The sequence below is a fragment of the Stegostoma tigrinum genome, chromosome 1, assembly GCF_030684315.1.
Source record: "Stegostoma tigrinum isolate sSteTig4 chromosome 1, sSteTig4.hap1, whole genome shotgun sequence".
In the NCBI taxonomy this organism is placed as follows: Eukaryota; Metazoa; Chordata; class Chondrichthyes; order Orectolobiformes; family Stegostomatidae; genus Stegostoma; species Stegostoma tigrinum.
Genome location: NC_081354.1, coordinates 42,222,666 through 42,246,890, shown reverse-complemented (window position 1 = coordinate 42,246,890; position 24,225 = coordinate 42,222,666). Strand labels below are relative to the sequence as shown.

At 44.0% G+C, this 24,225-nt stretch overlaps 1 protein-coding gene across 8 annotated transcripts in view; it reads right to left on the bottom strand.

Annotated features, from left to right (window-relative positions):
• Nucleotides 1–2,202: 2,202 nt before the first annotated feature.
• LOC125456550 (microtubule-associated protein 9-like) overlaps nucleotides 2,203–24,225 on the bottom strand; it is a 184,767-nt gene continuing 162,744 nt past the window's right edge. For 2 of the 8 annotated variants that reach the window (XM_059644990.1, XM_059644998.1), the window contains 2 exons: nucleotides 23,598–23,733; nucleotides 2,281–2,405 (listed from right to left, as the gene is read on the bottom strand). In XM_059644990.1, coding sequence (XP_059500973.1) covers nucleotides 23,611–23,733 — 123 coding nt within the window. In that variant the 3' untranslated portion in view covers nucleotides 2,281–2,405; nucleotides 23,598–23,610. Of the gene's footprint in view, nucleotides 2,406–23,597; nucleotides 23,734–24,225 lie in introns of those variants that run through there. The other 6 variants (XM_059644980.1, XM_059644928.1, XM_059644959.1 and 3 more) reach the window with 5 other exon arrangements.

Genomic DNA, 24,225 nt, shown 5'->3' with positions numbered 1-24,225 from the left:
TTCTGTCCGTTTAGTCCTGCAACTTTATTTCATTCAAGTGCCCATACAATTTTCATTTGAATAACTTAGTATGGATCCACTTGCACCACCCATGTTGACGGAAAGTTCTAGTTGTTCTAACTATAGTAAAGTATGAATATTATAAATTGTTTAAAATCTATACTTGCTTAATTTTGTTTAAACATGGACGCTGAAAGTCTTGCAAAATTTGTGCTGTGGATCACATGAGTTGCGGTAAAATTACAGAAAGAGATAGCTACGTGATCATTTTGGGGCAATTTTGCACCAATCACTGGACACATTGCAAAACAGCAAGGCATAGAAAGCACAAACCTTCAGTCTCAACCTACGCATAACAAGACAAGTAGAAACTCATTATGCCTGTAGAGGTGTAAAAACCATCCACTTTCTCCAGACAGATACTTATTAACCTAAAATTTATCCATCAATGGGTGACCTCATTGAAATTCCTCCAGATCTGAGTGTCTAAAAATGTCAACATTAGAAAGTGGAGGTGTATGCTGCCAACTATGCCTGCCTATCAAATTAAGCCGGGTCAAAGTACATTTCTGGAAGATGCATGTATTTGCCTGCAACCAGAGCGGTTTCTGCCTACAAGCATCACCTTGTTGAGCCATCTAAAACAATTGAACCCTTTGTCTTCTGGAATTGCCTGAACTCCTTAGTGAAAGGCTTGCTGGACTCTGATATTCATGTGAATTAATAAATGTAATTTTGGTTTTAATAAATGTGAAGTTTTACTTTCTTTTGGATTGACTCTTACAGGGGCCTATGTCAACGTGGAGCATTGTGTTACATCTTTTTTGCTTTTGCTGAGTCACGTGGCAGTTTTTTTTACAGGTTCTACAAGTTGCTAATCCAGGGGATTATGGCTTGTGAAGCATCTTTTTTAAATGTAAAACTTGCCTTATTAATATTGTTTAGTACCCTGCTAAACAAGCCAAAGGGCCTGTTTCCACACTGTAGGGATTCTATGATTCCATAGACATTGAGAAAGCTTGACATGGAAATCCAGAGCAGGTACCTGGTGACTTTAGTTCATCCATTTGAACAAGTGATGAACTAATGTAGGTACTAAACATTCTCCATGGACACTGGCCAGATCAAACATTGGCATCGGTGTGCCAGGTCTAAGAATCCTCATGGCCAATCTCTAATCAACCTAAGAGATGCTTCTGCACTTCAATGTTGCACCTCAGACTGCACTGGCAATTTATCTTTGTAATACAGCTGCAGGAACACTATGCGCTCAGACACACCCAGTTTGGCTGGATCAAATTGCATCTCCAAGCTCTTCATTCACTGTCATTGCACTTACTCTTTCTGAGCCTACTGGGATGCTCCCAAAATTGTTGCCTTGTGCACTTCCCCCTCAAGAGTGTTACCAGGCTCATTGTTTGTCTTATCTCACGGTTCACCACTAACAGGGGTGTGAAGCCTGCCGTGGTTTTTAGCAGGCCTTAGTCAAATCAAAAGGTTAGCCTTTGCTTGGGGGGGGGGGTTGCATCATGGGTAACCTGCAAGACCAGTTCAGGGGCTTGGAAACAGGCATTCACTGTTTAGGATGGTCAAATTTGGGCAGCCTACCACTTGTCTTGCCGCTGGAAGCTAATTGTGCTGATACCTTGGAGGAATGCAATCTGAACCAAGCTTCTGATGCCACAATTGGCTTGATTGTAAAGGGTGTGAGGAAGAAGAAAGGAAGAGCAATAGTAACCGGAGAGTCTCTATTTGGGAGAGCAGACCAGCAGCTGAAGATGTGACTCCAGGTTGATCGTTTCTGATCCGATTACTGTTCCTCAGAACCAATGGTGGCTGGAAAAAAATGCCCTTTTTGTGCAGAAAAAAGGGGGAGGGGCTGGGCTAGGGAGTAAACGATAGGATAGAGCTGAAAGAGAGAGAGAAAAACAGTGGACACATAGTTGATGACAATGGCTGCAAGGGTGAATAGTTGTAAATGGGTCAATTAGTGACTAATGGCAGGCTGAGGTAACCAGGCCTGGTGTGTGGGCTAGGGGGCTGGAACATGGGAGAGTTTAGGCCTTAAAATTATTGAACTCTACAGCCCCTCCGGTCACAACATAGGATCCCCAAGCAGAAAATGAGGTGTTGTTCCTCCAGCTTGTGTTGGGCTTCACTGGAGTTTGGCGTCACGTCATGCCTGAAATTAGTTAAGGTGGGGGCACAGGAATAAACCTGAGGCCTTTGAGTATGGAAGGTTCAGCTTCAGAGAGCAGAAGGTTGAGGGATGGTGAATACTTGACAGGAGGCTGGGGCTGGGCAGAGTCTGTGGGTGGGGATGGAGTCAGAGGGAAGGGGAGGAGAGGAAGGTTCCAGAGGGATTTGGGTATCTTGGAGTTGTTGCATCTCGTGGGCCTTGATGCCTGAAAGGAAAAGAACAAGTTTGTTAGCACGACAAATGAGCCAGATGATGAAGTGGAACTGTGGAGTGCTGTTGAAGAGAAAGGTTGAGTGTGCTTGTGACGCCACATGCACTGAGCATGCATCTCCGGATGCAGTGAGAGGCAGCTGTCCATGGAACACTGAACATCAGAGACATGTGATCCTGTGACGATTCAAAACAGAGGGATGAGACTTCAGTTGGAATCTACATGGGGTGAGTCTGAGCCAGAGGCAGTCACTGAAATGTGAAATGGCTGTGGAAACAAGTTTTTTTTAGCAAATATTTGGTCAAACACCAGGAGAGACAGTGAAATTAATGTCGGTGGGCAAGAAGAAAGATTGGAATAGAAATCCCATCAGATTCAAGGTTGGCATGCCTAGAAGAGATGTGGCAGTGAGTTAAATAATAAATAAAACCAAAAGAACTACAGATGCTGTAAGTCAGGAACAAAAACAAAGTTGCTGGAAAAGCTCAGCAGGTCTGGCAGCATCTGTGAAAAAAAAACAGTTAATGTTTCAGGTCTGGTGACCCTTCCTCAGAACTGTTGTGATAAATGAATGTGTGTCTCAAGTGTTGGTGCAAGATGGAGGGTTTTAGATTCCTGGATCACTGGGACTGTGTTTTTGAGGAAGGTGGGCCATGAATAAATGGGACAGTCACCATCTGGACCATGTTGGGATCAACATCTTTTGCAAGTAGGTTTGCTGGTGCTGTTGGGAGGAGTTGAAACTGTGGCAGGGGAGGCGACACAGAATATTGATAGAGAGAAACCTCAGCTACAGCAAAGGAAGCAAGTCAGTGTGTTCAGTTATGTTTAGTGTTATGAGTAAGGCAAGGCTGGATGGTCTTCATGTTAATGCCAGGAGCGTAATAGGTAAGACTTTGTGAATGGTGTAGGTTGATCACAGAAACATGGTTGAGGGAAGGATTGGAATGGCAATTAACATTGTAGGGTATGTGATCCTATGATCCTCCAGTGAGACAGAAGGTATAAAAAGGATGGTGTAGGACTAGTAATGAAAGAGCCAATTATTGAAATAAGAAGTGGTGATATTTTGGAAGAGTTCTTAAATGGCCAGAAATTAGGAATGTTAAGGGGGCAGCTACTTTACTGGGAGTGTGTACTTGGCCCCCAAGAGTCAGTGGAAAATAGAATAGGAAGTACATAGATGGTTACTCGGGTGTGTATGTGTGTATATGTGTAGAACATAGAACATAGAACAGTACAGCACAGAACAGGCCCTTCAGCCCACAATGTTGTGCCGACCATTGATCCTCATGTATGCACCCTCAAATTTCTGTGACCATATACATGTCCAGCAGTCTCTTAAATGACCCCAATGACCTTGCTTCCACAACTGCTGCTGGCAACGCATTCCATGCTCTCACAACTCTCTGCATAAAGAACCTGCCTCTGACATCCCCTCTATACTTTCCACCAACCAGCTTAAAACTATGATCCCTCGTGCTAGCCATTTCTGCCCTGGGAAATAGTCTCTGGCTATCAACTCTATCTATGCCTCTCATTGTCTTGTATACCTCAATTAGGTCCCCTCTCCTCCTCCTTTTCTCCAATGAAAAGAGACCGAGCTCAGTCAACCTCTCTTCATAAGATAAGCCCTCCAGTCCAGGCAGCATCCTGGTAAACCTCCTCTGAACCCTCTCCAAAGCATCCACATCTTTCCTATAATAGGGCGCCCAGAACTGGACGCAATATTCCAAGTGCGGTCTAACCAAAGTTTTATAGAGCTGCAACAAGATCTCACGACTCTTAAACTCAATCCCCCTGTTAATGAAAGCCAAAACACCATATGCTTTCTTAACAACCCTGTCCACTTGGGTGGCCATTTTAAGGGATCTATGTATCTGCACACCAAGATCCCTCTGTTCCTCCACACTGCCAAGAATCCTATCCTTAATCCTGTACTCAGCTTTCAAATTCGACCTTCCAAAATGCACCACCTCGCATTTATCCAGGTTGAACTCCATCTGCCACCTCTCAGCCCATATCTGCATCCTGTCAATGTCCCGCTGCAGCCTACAACAGCCCTCTACACTGTCAACGACACCTCCGACCTTTGTGTCGTCTGCAGACTTGCTGACCCATCCTTCAATCCCCTCATCCAAATCATTTATAAAAATTACAAACAGTAGAGGCCCAAGGACAGAGCCCTGTGGAACCCCACTCACCACTGACTTCCAGGCAGAATATTTTCCTTCTACTACCACTCGCTGTCTTCTGTTGGTCAGCCAATTCTGTATCCAAGCAGCTAAGTTCCCCTGTATCCCATTCCTCCTGACCTTCTGAATGAGCCTACCATGGGGAACCTTATGTACTAGCTTTCATCTTCTTTCAGCAATCCCACATTGGGATGTATTAAGTGTTTGAGGGGGCAAATGTGGAAGTTATTGTTTTTGTTGTGTTTTTTTTTAATGATCAATGCCTAGAAGGCCCAACAAGGGATGGTGCAATGCTGAATCTAGTTCTAGAACAAAAGCCAGGCAAGTGTTCAATATGGTAATTGGGGGAACATTGAGGTGATAACAACAACAACACGACAGTTTAAATCTTTTCTGAACAAGGAAAAAGACGGCAGGCCAAAGATCCCTTTGGATTAAGGGAAGGCAGATTTTATTAAAATAATGCAGAATCTGGCTCCAGTAGACTGGTGAGTCTATAGTGGAGCAATGGTGGGGGACATTCAAAAAGGAGCTGGGAGAGTACAGACCCAGCCTGTACCCTTTAGTAGGAAACATAGGAGCAATAAGTTCATAGAACTCTGGATGTCTAGAACAACTCAGGATTGGATAAAGGAAAGTAGAGCTTTTGGTAAGTCTGGAGGGAACACCGTAATTAGAGCAAAAAAGGTGGGCATGAGAAAGGGCTTGTGAACATGATTAGGGAGAATCCTACAATATTTTTTAAATACATTAGAGGGAAGAGGTTAACCAGGAGAAGATAGGTACCAAAGGAGACAAGCTGTGTGTCAAGCTGCAGGATATTAGAAGGGTGCTTGAATGAATAACTTCAGCCTTTCCTATTGGAAAGGAGAACATGGGTATGGAGTTCAGGAAAAGGGACTGAGAAACTTCCTATAACTGGGAAGATATTGGAGGGTTTAATGGGCCCAAAAGCCGATAAATTCCCTAGCCTGGATAAATTGCATCTCGGGCTGCTGTGGGAGACAAGGCCAAAAATTGCAGAGGCTTGAACAGATTTTTAATTACATTGTGGCTACCAGGGAGAGGCCAGAGGTCTGAAGAATAGTTAATGTGGTTCCACCTTTTTAAGAGGTTTGATAGAGATGAACCAAGAAATTACAGATGGGTGAATCTCTGATTAGTGGTAGATAAGTTACTGGAGAAAGTCTGCTCCTTCAGAATTAATACCCACTTGGAAAAATGTCAGTTAATTAGGGATAGTCTGCATGGCTTTTTCAGAGGGAGGTCATAATGCCCTAGTATACAGCATGGAAACAGACTCTCCAGTCCACGCTGACTAAATTAAGCAAGTGCCATCTGCCTGCGCTTGGCCGATATGCCTCCAAGCCTTACCAATTCACAAACTTACCCAAATGTCTGAAATCATGCAACTGTACCTGCATCCACCACTTTGGCAGTTCATTCATACAAACCACCTTTTCTAAAAAAATATGATCAAGTGTGCTGATGAGGGAGTTCAGATGATTTAGTTTATGGATTTTAGCAAAGCTTTTGACAAGATCCATTGTGGCACAGTAGTTAACACTGCTGCCTCACAGTGCCAGGGACTCCGGTTCAATTCCACCCTCAGGCAACTGTCTATGTGGAGTTTGCCTGTTCTCCCTGTGTCTGCATAGATTTCCTCCCGCAGACCAAAGATGTGCAGGCTATGTGGATTGACCATGCTAAATTGTTCATGGCGTTCAAGGATGTGTAGATTAGGAGTGTTATAGGGGAATGGGTCTGGGTGGGATGCCGAGGGTTGGTGTGGACTTGGGCTGAAGAGCCTGATGCAGCACTGTAGGGATTCTATGACCTATGATCCCATATGGGAAACTGTGTTTGAGAAGGTTAAAGCACATTGAATTGAGGGAAACATGGTGAGAAGGATCAGAAACTGCCTTAGTAATAGGATGCAAAGGGTAGTGGTAGAAGGTTGTTTGATTGACTGGAAGCAGGAGTCCAATGATGTACCACCAGGATCAGTACTGGGACCCTTGCTGCTTTGTAGTATATAGAAATTATAATGAAAATGTGGGGAGAATGTTAAACAAATTGATACTAAGAGGTAGAGTGGTCAATAGCTAGGATGATGGTTGTAGGTTCCAGGCAGGTATTGATGGGTTGGTCAATAGGCAGACCAGTGGCAGATGGCATTTAGACCTGATAAGTGTGATGTGATGCACTTTGGAGGAAGAAACAAAAGGACGGATTATTTAACAAGATGAGTCACTGGGTAGTTTAGAGGAACAAAGGGATCTTGGGGTAATAATTCACAGATCCTTGAAGTCAGCAGAGAACGTGAATAGGATATTTAAGAAGGCTTATGGGACACTTGTGTTCACCAGTCAACGCATTGAGTATAAGAGCAAGGAGGGATGTTGCCGTTGTATAGGGCATTGGTCAGGCCACAGCTGGAGTACTGTGTGCAGTTCTAGACCCCTCACTACAGGAAGGATGTGTTAGCACTTGAGTGGGTACAGAGGATTTTCACCAGGATATTGCCTGGGATGGAAAAATGGACCTAGGAGAGACTAGATACGTTTGGATATACGCTTTTAGAGCAGATAATTGGGTAATGTAGTTGACTGATAAGTAGCATGGACAGAGTGAATAGGGCAGCTTGTTCCACTTGGTTGAGGGGTCAATCATGGAGGGAAGGTGAAGCACCTGAAGATGGTTGCTTCATTTAGCCCAACTCTGTTCTCCTTAATGTGCACTATGCCAGAACTCGACACTAGCTGAAAGACCAGCATCTCTGGGTGCCATGTTTAATTAGCGGATGAGCACAGGCTTTCTGAAGCTGCCTTGCTTGGTCAAGCATGTTTCCAGAAGATTTCTGCAAAGGGGAAGATAGCCCTCTTCTCTGACAAGTAGCTGGAGGTCCTGGTCAGGAGGCTGGAACAAAGGAGAAAATTCTTCTATCTAGAAAACTGGCAAGGAGGCCAGACCAACAGACTCTGGCAGTCTGGTCAGACAATGCCAGCCAGATAATGCCATCTCTACAGTCTGGAGGAATGGCCAGCAGTGTCATAGACTTTCCCTGCTGCCAAGGTAAGCACCATGTTCTTTTCTTAATCTGTCTTTGCTACTGCATTCACATTTCACCAAGGCTCACATTGTGGCCCTTCTCTAAAGTCTGTAAAATCTTGCATCACCTACTCTCTCCTTCAACCTCCTCTCCATTAACCCAACATGTACTCCTGTGCAGCATACTCATTCACTTGTATCACCTTTCACCAATGTGAACGAGGACTAACAGCTGTGCCACACCATTGCATTTCATTCAATCCCACCTTTCTTTCTCTTTTTCTTTCATTTTTTTCATTTGCCTGGTGATCTGTCAGTGTGATTCATTGCACTTAAATATAGGCTTGATATGTTCTCTTTTGGTCTTGCAGATACTGGCAGCATATTCACAACCTCCAGTTGTGTTGTTTCTCCTCTAGCTGGGTGCCTCCTAGCAATGTCCTATCTCCTTGTGAGGAAGGGACACCTGGAGTGCTTGCCACATTCCCCATCTGTTGCATACCCACAGTTCTGAGCAGTAATAGCTGAGACAATGGAGTGCAGGTGTGTGCGCATCTCCAACAGATGCTAGAATGTTAGATCTGGCTGTCCGCTGGACAGCTGATCCTCGTGCAACAGGATCCTGTCCCAACTGCATCTCAGCAGGCACCTTGTCTCCAGCAGCCTGGACTTTTCTTTCTCGGTCAGCTGCAGAGCTGTCATAGTGAGATGTTCACTAGATTGTTGTCTCTCCATTACAATTAGGGTGTCAGTATCTGAGCTGGTACAACATAACTAACTCAAGTCTCTATTCAGGACACTCCCGAAGTGGTGATGTAGAGGTGCCAATGTTGAACTGGAGTGGACTAGGTCAGAAGTTACATGACACCAGGTTTATTTGAAATCACAAGCTTTCAGAGTGCTGCTCCTTTGTCAGTTGAAGTGACTGCACCTGCCTGAGCAACCTCAAGGACAAAGAGCACCACTGCTCTCTAGTCTTCCTCCACCTCTGCTCCAGAATGAAGGAGTGTAATGTCTGCAGTAAGACACTCTTGCAGACTGTGGAAGCAAGAAAGTGTAGAAATGAACAATGAATCATATTGACACCATCAGCCCTTGTCCGTCAACACCTCTACTGTCTCAGGCCTCTGTATCTAAAAGTATTGGCACAAATGGGGTTGGTCACATTGATAATGGGAACTGCAGATGCTGGAGAATCCAAGATAACAAAGTGTGGAGCTGGATGAATACAGCAGGCCAAGCAGCATCTCAGGAGCACAAAAGGTGATGTTTCGGCCCTCGACCCTTCATCAGAGCCTTCATCTGATGAAAGGTCCAGGCCTGAAACGTCAGCTTTTGTGCTCCTGAGATGCTGCTTGGCCTGCTGTGTTCATCCAGCTCCACACATTGTTATTTGGGGTTGGTCACATGTTTGGGACAGGAAGGAACACAGCCAACAGGCAATGCATTATAATGACCATGAATAAGGCCCCTGTAGATCTGTGCCCTGTACAGTGCGTGAGTCTCTGTGTAATGTTCTTTCTCTTTAAATGCCCTCACATTGGCTCTAGCAGCCCCCTCCCCCATAGGTTGATACACATATCCAGACAGATTTGGTATGAGCCATTATCTTCCTCATTATGCACTTTTTGTGATGTTTTTCAGCATGATGGAAGTGAGTGCTCATCAGCCTCTTTCTACTTGTTGATGAGTTCCCAAACATTTTCTGGTCACTCTTCTCATGAATCTCATAGGCTCCTGTATAAGGGTGAAGCCCATATCTACTCATCTTTCCACCAGTCCTAGTAGGTAGGGTGGTGAAGAAGGCATTTGAGATGCTTGCCTTCATTAGTTAGGGTATACAATGTGGTCACCAATCCCACCACTCTGCCAAGTTGAAGCCACTCCTAACAGTGAACAAACTGCACCTCATGCATTACTATATATCCTGTTGCAGATGCTGTTTATCAACTACTTACAACTGTTATCTCCCTATTGCCCCAGCCTGCAGCAATAGTCCCAAAGAATGCCTGTCTGTGAAATTAGGAATGCCCAGATCCCTGACTGGTGCCTGGATGTCATTCTAATTTGACTAGCTGCTATTAAATCTCAGGACATTCATGACTTGGATTGTAGAGACACGAACCCCAATCAAAAACACAGCCAGATAGCTGGCCATGACCAATCCCCTCTACCGATATCTTGGGCTGACCTTGACTTGTTGCTTCAGACTCCCTGACTGATAAGTCCTTCCATGCTCTTTACTGAGCACTAATCAAGATTTTGAGATGTGGCTGCTTGCTTGATACGCATGCAGTGTGTTTGCGTATGTGCAGGTGTGAGATTGATTTGATTGATTTTAAAATACTGATGCACAGCATAATTAATGCCCCTTGACCGAGGACTTCCAAACAGCAAGGCAAGATGGTGCAGGCATGCAGTTGGATGAGCAAAGTAGGTTTGCACTGTGAGGAAACAGAGCATGTGAGCTTGGTCTGTCAGCTGGCTGTCTGTCCACGTGTGAAAAGTTTACTGTGCTGCAGTCGTTCAACACTAGCTGCTGATGTGCCCTGCAATGCAAGCCTATGCTTCATGAGCAGTTTGGAAGTGCACTGATGGCTGGGAGAAATTGGAAATGCCAGATGCCATTGCCTGTGGAGGAGGGATAAGAACAGTTGATGTGATGTGAATTCATGGTGTCCACTGTCAGTATTAAAGATTCCAAGGGGAGCTCTCTAGATTGTATAATCATACCATCTGGAAGTTAATGTGGAAAAGTATAATTAATAAGTTTGTCGATGGCATGAAAATTGGTATTCTCATGAGGAGGATGGTCTCTGCTACAGTCAGATGTTGAATAGCTGGTAAATTGGGCACAGCAAGGCTGATGGAATTAATCCTGATAAATTTAAAATTATGCATTTTGGGAGGTCTGATGAGGGAAGGACTTGCACAAAGTTCATAACCCCCTGAATGTGTCAACACAAGTAGGTAGGGTGGTGAAGAAGGCATTTGAGATGCTTGCCTTCATTAGTTAGGGTATACAATAGAGAAACAAGACTTGCTTGCTCCAACTTTATTAAACATTTAGTTAGGCCACAGACAGAAGGCTTGTTGTCACACTGTTGGAAGGATGTGATTGCACTAGCAAGGTTACAAATGTGATTTACCAGGATGTTGCCTGGGATTAAAAGCTTCAGTTATGAGGGGAGACTAGATAGGCTGGGATTGTTTTCCCTAGGTAGAGGTTGCTGGGGATGGGGGATCGGATCTGATTAAAGTATGAAAAATTGAGATGCAAAGACGGTAAGTCATGGGAATCACTCCCCCATGGTAGATATGAGTAAGACCAGAGAAAACATGTTTAATGTATGGAGTAAGTAGATCAGAGGAGATTTGTGGGGGGTGGGGACTTTCACCTGGAAGGGTGGTAGTAATATGGAACATGCTGCCACACAAGATGGTGAAGGCAGGCACGCTTGCAACATTTTAAGGACCATCTAGATGAGTGTTTGGAATACCAGGGCACAGTAGGCTCTGAACCAAATGCAGGTAAATAGAATCAGTGTAGTTTGGTATTCATTGGTTGATACAGAAACAGGCTCTTCAGCTCACCCTATCTATCATGTATGATCCTACAACCTCTGTCGGTTCGACGTGACATACAGGCATGATGGTAATCATGGTGCCTAGGACATTGAAGGGTTTTTTTGATTTTGTGTGATTAGAATCCGAGGTCTAAGCGCAGGAAAAGGCCATTTGGCCCATTGTCTGCATGAGTCAAAAACAACCACATAAGCATTCTTTTTTCTTGCATTTGGGTCCTGGCTTCCTGCACGTCGGCATCACAAGTAAACATAAATACCTTCTTTAAATGTTATGAAGCTTTCTGCCTCTACTTCTCTGCAGAATTTTTCAATTTATTTCCTCCACCCTCTGTTTTTAAAAATGTTTCCTCTAAACCTTCTGTCTATTACCTTTAATCTATTCCCTCTTCCTAATTCATTGATCCTGCCACTAAGGGGAAAATGTCCTTCATGTCTATCCTATGTATGCCCCTACTTATCATGGCTCTGTCAAACTTGAGTTCAGCTACTGTGTGGGGCATCTGTCCCAATTTTGGCATAAGGCACGTGAACTTAGTAACAAAGATTTTGCAAGAAGGACAGTGCTGTGTTTGCCATTGATTCTGGATCCACTGTTCTGTTTACAGCAAATGTAATTGCAGTGGTATTTTGAACATGAGTTTATAAATGATGACTTGAAATACTGAAAATAATATTGTTCAAATGCCACTTACAGTGATATCACATCTCATTCAGAATAAGTGTCAGCCTAGGGTCAATGCTAGTGCTTTGAATGGAAGATGAATGTTTATGGGTTCACACTCCACTTTAGATATTTGAGCATATAGTCTAAGGCTAACACTTCAGTTCCATATTTAAGGACTATTGCACTGTTAGAGATTCTGCTTTTCAGAGGAAACATTAAAAACTAAATGCTAGGCCTCCACCTTATGCAACCACCATCAGTAGTGTAGACAGCAATCGCTAGTTGGTACAACAGAACTTACAACAGGGCTAACTTAGTTTAAAATTGGCAATGAAATTGAAAATTATCTTGTGCCTGGAAGCCTCTGAGTTGGAGCCAGGGTTTCTTAAAGTTCTGGCTGATTCAAGCTTCATGGTAGCTTTTAAAGTGGCAACAGGATCTTTTAAATTACAGATCACAAAGTGCTGAAAAGAAAGTGATTTCCACAGTCAGTCACTCCATTCCTATCTCTTTGTGACTTCCAGGGTTTGTCTCTGCTGGGAAGACTCATGGCCTGGGAATTCGCAGGTAGAATCCTCCAAAACCAAGTACCTTTCTTTTTCTTTTTGGCCTGATCAGGTTAGAAAATAGGCAGACCTGTACCATATTATCTATATTGTCTGGAATTAAAACATCAGCCATGATTGATTTTTTTTTATTGTGTTTTGGTGCATGTGACAATAAAATCAAAGGATCTAAAAGAAGAATAGGCAACTCTGACATTTACTTATGTTTCTATTCAACAAAGAGAATGTAGATACATTAATTAATATCTTCAATACAAACTTTAGTCATTCGTCCAGTTGCTGGTTTTGCCATCCACTGTTTGAAAAGTCATTGCCAAGAACCCCTCAACAGTCTACTCCCAATGGCTGAGGATATTCTCCTGCAGTCACAGTGTGGCATTTGGCCACAGAAAGGTCATTAGACAGAGTTTGACTGTGACAGCTGCAGGAGAAGTCCAGTGAAAAGGACCTACCCCTGTACCTAGATAGTAGGAACTGCTAATGCTGGAGAACCTGAGATAACCTGGTGCAGAACACAGGCCGAGCAGCATCAGAGGAGCAGGAAAACTGACATTTTTGGCCAAGACCCTTCATCACAAATGGGGAAGGGGAAGAGGGTTCTGAAATAAATAGGGAGAGAGGGGGAGGTGGATCAAAGATGGAGAGAGGAGAAGATAGATGGAGAGGAGACAGACAGGTCAAAGAGGTGGGGATGGAGCCAGTAGAGGTGAGTTAGGTAGGGAGGAGATAGGACAGACAGGTAAAGGGGGTGGGGTGAGGTTAGTGGGTGGGAGATGGGGGTGCGGCTTGAGGTGGGAGGAGGGGATATGTGGGAGCAAGGACAGGTTAGGGAGGCAGGCCAAGCTGGGCTGGTTTTGGGATGCAGTTGGGGGGGTTAGGTTTTGACACTTGTGACGTTCACATTGATACCATCAGGCTGCAGGCTTCCCAAACAAAATGAGGTGCTGTTCCTGTTACCCCTTCTTTGACCTTATAATCAATACATGTTATGCTCCTCCTGCTCAATGTGGGAGTTCAGGGACTGGGCTGATGTCCCTGACTTCTTCACATGCAGGAAGTGTGTCCAGCTGCAGCTCTTGTTAGACTGCATGATGGCTCTGGAGCTGTGGATGGACTCACTTAGGAGCATACACGATGCTGAGGGGGTCGTGGACAGCACGTTAAGTGAATTGGTCACGCCGCAGATTAGGATTGCTGAGGGACAAAGGTGACCAGAAGGCAGAGAAAGAGCAGGAAGGCAATGCAGGTGTCCCCTGTGGTCATCTCTCTCCAAAACAGGTGTACCGTTTTGGATACTGTTGGGGAAGATGGCTCACCAGGGGACGGCAGAAGTAGCCAGGTTCATCGCACCGTGGCTAGCCATGCTGTACGGAAGGGCAGGAAAAAGAGTGGAAGGGCAAGAGTCATTGGGGATTCAATTGTAAGGGGAGTAGATAGGCGGCTCTGTGGTCGAAAACGAGACTCCCGAATGGTATGTTGCCTCCCAGGTGCACGGGTCAGGGATGTCTCAGATCGGCTGCAGAACATTCTGAAGAGGGAGAGCGAACAGCCAGTTGTCGTGGTGCATATAGGCACCAATGATATAGGTAAAAAACAGGATGAGGTCCTACAAGCAGAAGTTAGGGAGTCAGGAGCCAAATTTAAAAAGTAGGACCTCAAAGGTAGTAATCTCAGGATTGCTACCGGTGTCACGTGCTAATCAGAGCAGAAATGAAAGAATAGCCAGGATGAATGCGTACCTTGAGAGATGGTGCAGGAGGGAGGGGTTCAGATTTTTGAGACATTGGGACTGGTTCTGGGGAAGGTGGGACTATTACAAATTGGGCAGTCTATGCTTGGGCTGGACTGGAATCAATGTCCTTGGGGGTGCTTTTGCTAATGCTGTTGGGGAGGGTTTAAACTAATGTGGCAGGGGGATGGGAACCAAATATTGGACAAGTTATTGGACAGAAAGGAGGTAGTAACTAAAGCCTGTAGGGAACTAGATAATAAAGTCAGTGTGATGAAAGGGAAGAGTAGGCAGGGAGCAGATGATGAACACAAAGGGACAGGTGGTCTGAGGTGCATTTGTTTTAATGTGAGAAGTGTAGTAGATGAGGGCTTGGATCGGTACCTGGGAGTATGATGTTATTGTTATTATTGAGACTTGGTTGAGGGAAGGGCATGATTGGCTTCTAGATGTCCCAGGATATCGATGCTTCAGGCGGGATAGAGAGGGAGGTAAAAAGGGTGGAGGAGTTGCATTGCTGGTCAAAGGTGATATCACAGCTGTACTGAAGGAGGGCACTATGGAGGACTCAAGCAGTGAGGCAATATGGGCAGAATTCAGGAATAAGAAAGGTGCAGTAACAATGTTGGGGCTGTACTACAGGCCTCCCTACAGTGAACTTGAGATAGAGGTACAAATATGTAAAGAGATTATGGAAAGGTGTAGGAGCAACAGGGTGATGGTAGTGGGAGATTTTAATTTTCCCAATATTGACTGGGATTCACTTTGTCTTAGGGGTCAAGATGGAGCAGAATTTGTAAGGAGCATCCAGGAGGGTTTTCTAGATCAGTATGTATGTAGTCGAACTCAGGAAGGGGCCACAGTGGACCTGGTATTAGGGAATGAGCCTGGCCAGGTGGTAGAAATTACAGTAAAGGACTACTTTGGAAATAGTGACCATAATTCCATAAGTTTTACAATACTCATGGACAAAGATGAGAGTGGTCCTAAAGGAAGAGTTATAAACTGGGGGAAGGCCAACTATACCAAAATTCAACCAGATCTGCGGAATGTGGTTTGGGAGAAACTGTTTGAAGGTAAATAGTATACATTTGATATGTGGGAGGCTTTTAAAGAGAGGTTGATTTAGTGTGCAGGAGAGATATGTGCCTGTGAAAATGAGGGATAGATATGACAAGATTAGGGAACCATGGATGACAGGTGAAATTGTGAGACTAGCTAAGAGGAATAAGGAAGCATACAAAAGGTCTAGGCGACTGAAGACAGACAAAGCTTTGGAAGAATATCGGGAATGTAGGGCAAATCTGAAATGAGGAATTTAGAGGGCTAAAAGGGTAGATGAAATATCTTCAGCAAACATGGTTAAGGAAAATCCCAAAGCCTTTTATTCATATATAAAGAGCAAGAGGGTAACTAGGGAAAGCATTAGCCCACTTAAGAACAAAGAAGGAAAGTTATGCCTTGAGTCAGAAAATGGGTGACATTCACAATGAATGCTTTGCATTGGTATTCACCAAGGAGAGGGACATGACGCATGTTGAGGATAGGGATAAATGTTTGCTTATTCTCGGTCAAGTCGGCATAAGGAGGGAGGAAGTGTTGGATATCCTAAAAGGCATGAAGGTGGACAAGTCCCCAGGTCTGGATGGAATCTATGTCAGGTTATTGAAGGTGAGAGTCTGAAACTTGAATACAGGCGAGGCTAGGATATGAAGGCTCATGACCTGCGCCCACGTGACTAGTTGCAGCTACGAGCAACTGCCTGACCAATGCTCTTGGTAACTTAGACGGCAACAAGATGGCTTCTCAATGCAAGTTAGCACAACAAAATGGCTTCTAGGATGCTAACTGCTAATTCTGCTGGAGTTGCAGAAATAACTAACCCCAGACCGTCGCAAAGAAAGATTAGCAGACAATGCGCCGTTTAGAATACATAAGTAACTCGATAAGGTAAGGAAGTACTAACTGTTCTAATTGATCTTCGGGTGCAAATGTTGTGGCACTGTGTTGCGAGGTAAAAGTAACCTCAGCGTTGTGACATAAGTTGTTTACCAGTTAATATCATTGGACTAAGTAACTGTCAATGAAGCAACATCACGCGTTGTTTGGTAATTGAATGTACTATGCGATCACGCCATGCACCCTGCTTTAAGAAAAGTATAAAAGTGTCTTTGTGTTAAGTTGTGTGTGCAGCTCCTCTGAGGAATACAGAACTGTTCAACTTCTCTGTTTCCGGATGCTCTGTATCCGGCCGTATGAAGAAGTAAAGAGTAAAGCCTTAAACAGCCAGACCGATTGTGAGTGCTCATTGATCGATCACAGAACCGAGACCCCCCGTCCGGGGTCAAGATTTTCAAGGGAAGCGACAGAGGAAATAGTTGGGGCCTTAACAAATATCTTTGCAGCATCCTTAAACACGGGTGAGGTCCCGGAAGACAGAATATAGATAGATTGGAGAGTTGGGCAGATAAATGGCCCATGGAGTTCAATCCAGGCAAATGCAAGGTCGTGATTTTGGAAGATCTAATTCAAGAGCGAACTATGCAGTAAATGGAAAAGTCCTGGGGAACATTGATGTACAGAGAGATTCTGGGTGTTCAGGTCCATTGTTCCCTGAAGGTGGCAACGCAGGTCAATAGAGTGGTCAAGAAGGCATATGGCATGCTTTCTTTCATCGGACAGGGTATTGAGTACAAGAGTTGCCAGGTCATTTTACAGTTGTATAAGACTTTGGTTTGGCCACATTTAGAATACTGCATACAGTTCTGGTCACCACATTATTACCAAAAGGCTGGATGATTTAGAGAGGTTGCAGAGGAGGTTCACCAGGATGTTACCTGGTATAGAGGGTGCTAGTTATGAAGAAAGGTTGAGTAGATTAGGATTACTTTCATTGGAAAGACGGAGATTGAGGGGGGACTGTTTGAGGTCTACAAAATTTTGAGGGGTATAGACAGGGTGGAGAGCAAGAAGCTTTTTCCCCCCCAGAGTGGGGGACTCAATTACTAGGGGTCATGAGTTCAAAGTGAGAGGAGGAAAGTTTATGGGAGATATGTGTGGACAGTTCTTTACACACAGAGAGTGGTGGGTGCCTGAAACGCGTTGCCAGCAGAGGTGGTAGACGCTTTTATGATATATTTGGACAGGTACATGGATGGACAGGGAGCAAAGGGCTACAGACCCTTAGAAAATAGATGACAGGTTTAGACAGAGGATCTCGATCGACACAGGCTTGGAGGGCTGAAGGGCCTGTTCCTGTGCTGTAATTTTCTTTGCTCTTTGTACTTTGACACTGTCAAACAGGAAGCATTATGGAGTGTCCTTCTCCACTTTGGTTGCACCATGGAGTTTGTCAGTATCCATCCTTCACCTGGTCCATAACAACGTGGATGTCGTGGTAATGACAAATGGCTCTATCACAGAACCATTCCATGTTCAGACTGGTGTCAAGCAGGGCTGCCTTACTGCCCAACACTGTCCTCGACCTACATCACTGCTGACAAGCTCCGCAGTGCAGTGGAGCTAAATTGCAGAACCTATGGGAAATTACTGAACCTCTGCCACCTTCAACCCAACACCAAAATCACCCTAACCAAGTGTCATCAAGCTGCAGTATGCAGATGATATTTGTATATGTGCAGTCACAGAGGATGTACTCCAGACCATCGTCCACACCTTTTGTGGAGGCATATGAGAGCATTGATCTCTCCGTAAACATCAGAGGACAAAGGTCCTCTATCAAGTTGGTTGGCATTGTGGAGCCAACTACCACTTGTGAATGTCCACGGAGGCCTTAGAGAATGCTGACCACTTCCAATGCCTCAGAAATGTCCTGGCAGCCAAAGGAGCTATTGAAGAGATCCAGCGTCCCCACCAATCTGTTAGTGTAGTCTTTGGTCACCTGAGGAAAAGGGTGTTTTGAACCATATCAGATCCAACACCAAAATCATGATTTACAGAGCTGTGATGGTTCCTGCCCTCTTAATTGGCTCTGAGATGTGTCTGTTGTAGACAGTCCACATCAAGGCACTGGAGCAGTACCACCAATGCAGCCCACACAAGATCCTGCGAATCGGCTGGAAAGATGCATCAGTGCCAGTATCCTAGCCCTGGCCAACATCCCCAGCATCAAGGCACTGACCACCCTTGATTGGCTACAATGGGCTGGGCACATAATCTGCATGACCAACATAAGACTGTCCAAGTTGGTGCTCTACTCCCAACTGCGAAACGGCAGGCGAGCCCCAAGTGGACAGGAAGTGCTTCAGTGATTCCCTTAAGGCTTCACTGGCAAAGTGCGGCATTCCTGCAGACACCTGGCAATCACTGGCCCAAGACTGTCCAAAGTGGAAGAGGAGCATTTCAGGAAAGCATTGAGCACCATTTGAGGGGATAAAAACGGAAGCCAGGCAAAAGCAGTGGCTCTCTGGTTGGCACTGCTGCCTCAGTGCCAGGAACTCTGATTTGATTCCACCCTGGTAGGATTATCTGTGTGGAGTTTGCATGTTCTTCCTATGTCTGTATGGGTTTCCGTTGGGTGTTGCAGTTTCCTCCCACAGTCCAAAGATGTGCAAGTGAGGTGGATGGGCCCTGCTAAAATTACCCATAGCATTCAGGGATGTATAGGCTAAATGCATTATCATCATAAAATCCCTATTGTGTGGAAATAGGCCCTTCGGTCCACACTGACCGTCAGAGCATCTCACCCAGAACTGTTTGTTTTCCCACCCGCCCCCCCATAACATACCTAATTTGCACATCCCTGGACCCCATGGGCAATTTAGCATGGCCAATCCACCTAGCCTGCACATCTTTAGAATGTGGGAGGAAATCCACGCAAATACTGGGAGAATGTGCAAACTCTACGCAGTCGCCTGAGAGTAGAATTGAACCCAGATCCCTGGTGCTGTGAGGCAGTAGTGCTAACCATTGAGCCACCATGCCACTCAAAAATTAGCCTTGGGAAATGCAGGGTTATATGGATAGGGTAGAGGAATGGGCCTGGGTGGAATGCAGTTTGGTGTGTTGGTGTGGATTTGGGCTGAATGCCCTATTTCCACACCAGGGATTCTACGATAACAGGGAAAAGAGCACACGCCCCTGCCCATGACAACTCCATGCCTCAAGTGTAACAGAACCTGTGGAAGCTGCATCATTCTGTCCAGCCATGTACAGTCTTGCCCTGATTGGAAGAGAGTCAGTCATTCTCACCTGTGAGGGACTGCTGCTGCTGATGATGATGATGATAATGCTGATTTTGGAATTTTATTGGGCACATGCAGGTTATTAGTAGAAAAATACATTAAAATAATATTAAACATTATTAGTAAAATTATTTATGTCTGAAGGTTCATGGAACTCTATAGCTATTTTATCTGGCAAAATATTATGTGACATGTAATGTAAGATGTTACGTTGTAGAATCATAAAATTTTACAGTTCAGATTTGGAAGCCATTCAACCGGTCAACCTGTGCTGGCTCCCACTCTTCAGCCCTGTCTCAGTAGTCCTTTAACATCATTGCTTTCAAATATACATCCAGTTCTTTTTGAAACCACTGATGGAATCTGCCACCAACAATGTCCCAGGCAGCACATTCCAAATCTTATCAACTTGGAGCAAAAAAAAAGTTTCTTCTCATCTCAAGTCCTGGCTGTCTTGCTGACAATCGTGTAACTCTTTGTCACTAATGTACTAAATAGTGGAATGGCTGATAATTTTGAATGCTTCATTAAGCTCCCCTCTTGATACTCTGTGCTCCGAGGAGAACAAGCCTAATCTCTCAATCTTTTTCCATGCCTCAAATTCTTCATTTCTGGTATCAGTCCAGGAAATTAACTTGGAAGTCTCTCCAGGGCTTTAACATCTTTTTAAATAAGGTGCCCAGAACTGCAAGTATGATCTGATGAATGGTTTTTGTTTTGAGGTGTAGCATTTCCTTGCTTTATACGCTCTGCCTCTATTTATAACACTATAACTGGGATCTTACAAGCCTTAACTGTTGCAAATTACCTGGTCACCTTCAGGGAATCAGGTATGTTAACACCAAGGTCCATCTGCTCCTGTACTGCCCTCCTAGTTCTACCACCAAGCCTGTATCATCTCTGTTTCTTCTTCCAAAAATGCATTACCTAAAATTCCATGCAGAGGAATGTGATCTGCCCATTTGGCCAACTTTTCAATGTCGTATTGAAGTCACTCAATATCATTGTCACAATTCACTATTCTCCCGAGTTGAGTATTGTCTGCAAATTTTGAAATTTAGCTCTCAATCCCCTGTTACAAATCATTTATACAAATCAGAAAAAGCAAAGATTCCCAACATCGATCCAAGGGGAGCACTATTTTAAATTTGTTTCCAATCTTTGAAATGCCTATCAATATCAATCCTTTTAGCTAACTTTTAATCTGTGCCGCTAAGGACCTATCAGTGCCAAACATTTCTAATTTGCAAACCAATCTGCCATGTGGCACCATATCAAATGCTTTCTGAAAGCCCACATATACAACATCCACAACACTGTCCTCATCTACTGCCTGTGTCACCTAGTCAAAGAACTTTTTGAAGTTTGTCAGACATAATCTGCCTTTAATAAAGCCATATTAAGCCTTATAGACCAGTGAGCCTTACCTCAGTTGTGGTAAAGTGTTGGAAAACGTTATAAGTGATACGATTTATAATCATCTAGAAAAGAATAAATTGATTAGAGATAGTCAGCACGGTTTTGTGAAGGGAAGGTCGTGGCTCACAAACCTTACTGAGTTCTTTGATGTGACCAAACAGATAGATGAGAGTAAACCAGTTGATGTGGTGTACATGGATTTCAGCAAGGCGTTCGATAAGGTTCCCCACAGTAGGCTATTGTACAAAATGCGGAGGAATGGAATTGTGGGAGATGTAGCAGTTTGGATCGGAAATTGGCTTGCTGAAAGAAGACAGAAGGTAGTTGATGGGAAATGTTCCTCCTGGAGACCAGTTACTAGTGGTGTACTGCAAGGGTCGGTGTTGGGTCCACTGCTGTTTGTCATTTTTATAAATGACCTGGATGAGAGCGTAGAAGGATGGGTTAGTAAATTTGCAGACGACACTAAGGTCGGTGGAGTTGTGGATAGTGACGAAGGATGCTGTAGATTGCAGAGAGACATAGATAAGCTGCAGAGCTGGGCTGAGAGGTGGCAAATGGTGTTTAATGCAGACAAGTGTGAGGTGATGCACTTTGGTAGGAGTAACCGGAAGGCAAAGTACTGGGCTAATGGTAAGATTCTTGGTAGTGTAGATGAGCAGAGAGATCTCAGTGTCCATGTACACAGCTCCTTGAAAGTTGCTACCCAGGTTGACAGGGCTGTTAAGAAGGCACACAGTGTTTTAGCTTTTATTAATAGAGGGTTCGAGTTCCAGAACCAAGAGGTTATGCTGCAGCTGTACAAAACTCTGGCGCGGCCACACTCGGAGTATTGCGTACAGATCTGGTCGCCGCATTATAAGGAGGATGTGGAAGCTTTGGAAAGGGTGCAGAGGAAATTTACTAGGATGTTGCCTGGTATGGAGGGAACGTCTTACGAGGAAAGGCTGAGGGACTTGAGGCTGTTTTTGTTAGAGAGAAGAAGGTTGAAAAGTGACTTAATTGAAACATATAAAATAATCAGAGGGTTAGATAGGGTGGATAGGGAGAGCCTTTTTCCTGGGATGGTGATGGCGAGCACGAGGGGGCATAGCTTTAAATTGAGGGGTGAAAGATATAGAACAGATGTCAGAGGTAGTTTCTTTACTCAGAGAGTAGTAAGGGAATGGAACGCTTTGCCTGCAACGGTAGTAGATTCGCCAACTTTAGATACATTTAAGTCGTCATTGGATAAGCATATGGATGTACATGGAATAGTGTAGGTTAGATAGGCTTCAGATTGGTATGACAGGTCGGCACAACATCGAGGGCCGAAGGGCCTGTACTGTACTGTAATGTTCTATATTGACTGTCTAGTATTTAAAATATTATTCTCAATGTATATTTACCTGATCCTCTAAATGGCCTCCATGAATTTTCCCATGACTGAGGGGAAAGATTTAAATTGACCTGAGGGGTAACTTTTCCTCTGACAGCTCATTGTGCACACACATTGTGTGAAAGAGGTCGAGTTACAGCACTTAAAAGGCATTTAGATGGGTATATGAATAAGAAGCGTTTTGAGGGATATTGGCTAAATGCTGGCAAATAGGACCAGCTCAGATTGTGACATTGGTATAAACGAGTTGGACTGAAGTGTTGATTTCCATGCTGTATAACTAAGATGTCAAGCTGACAGATCTGTGATTTCCTGGGTTATCCTTCATCCCTTTTCTTAAACAACAGTATCACATTTGCAATCTTCCAGTCCCCTGGGACTACTGCTGTCTTTCAGAGAGGCCTAGAAAATTTATGTTAATGGCTCTGCTATTTGCTCCCTTCAACTGTCCGCAATTTAGGATGCAAACACATTTGGGCCTGGTGACTTCTCAACCGGGAATGCTGCCAGCCTTTTAGCACTTCTTCTTTATCTATCACTATACTGTTCAGTAACACCCATGTTTTCAACTAGGCCATTGTCACAATCTTTTTGATTTTGGTAAAGACAGAAGTAAAATATTCATTTCGTCCCTCTGGCTTATCTGATATTGGTGAGCATCTTTTGCCGCTTGGTCCTTTATTGGTCCCACTCTATCCTTTGTTTGTTTTATTATATTGTTATTACTAATAATGATAATATTAATGTTTAAAGAACCTTTTGCTATTTGTTTTAGCACACATTGCCATCCTTTCCTCCTGCTCCTCTTAGAATTCCCTATTGTAGCTTTAGCTTGCACTTGGGATACTCTTCCTGATTTCTATTGCTGTTTTATTAGTTTTCCTCCTTTTCTTTTCTCATCAATATCCTTAGTCATCCAGAATACCCTGGCTTTGGATACCCATGTTCATTTGTCAAGGGTATGTACTTAGCTTGCATCCTATTCATCTCCCTTTTGAAATGCTCCTAGTTTTCAGCCACTGCTTTAATCAACCAAGATGTGTCCAATCAATTGTGCTCCAGTTCAACTTTAGACCCCAAAAATCTGTCCAGACTGGAATCTTAATCATTGACATATTGTATTGGTTATCTTCCATGTTTTTTGAACTTCGTGTTAAGAGTGCTGTTTGCCAAATGCCCCCAGCCCCTGCCAACTCGGATTAATCTCCTCTTGGCCTGTCTCATTTCCAGATCCAGATCCAGCACAATCCCCTCCCTGGTGACACTGGAGAGGTACTGTTCTAGTATCATTCCAAATAAGTAATGACAGATATGTTCATTGTAGGAATTTTTGTTTAACGATACAGATCAAATTTACTCTTACGATGGAAAAAGCAAAACTCGGTTTATTTACCGCTGTGTAATGTTCACTTTCCAAATGGTATTGTTTTATTAGGGGGGCTCCAGGGAGGTGGTGACTCACTATGTAGCAAAATTCTTCTGATTTTCCTTTGCTTCTTATCATGCTTTTGCTGCTTTTCCTTTTGTTCCTGTTTGCAAAAAACAATGTCAGATTGATAAATTAGTAATTGTTACAGTGTATTAAGATGGAAAGTACATAAGTTGTGTGATTGTACATACTAATAGAAATTTAGTTGAACGCAAAAGCTGATGTTTAAGGGGCTGAAATGTGAGGTTATCCACTTTGGTGGCAAGAACAGGAAGGCAGATTACTATCTAAAATGGAGTCAAGTTAGGTAAAGGGGAAGTACAACGAGATCTAGGTGTTCTGGTACATCAGTCAATGAAAGCAAGCACGTAGGTACAGCAGGCAATGAAGAAAGCAAATGGCATGCTGGCCTTCATAACAAGAGGAATTGAGTATAGGAGCAAAGAGGTGCTTCTGCAGCTGTACAGGGCCCTGCTGAGGTCACACTGGGAGTATTGTGTGCAGTTTTGGTGTCCAGATTTGAGGAAGGACATTCTTGCTATTGAGGGAGTGAAGCGTAGGTTCACGAGGTTAAGTCCCACAATGGTGGGAC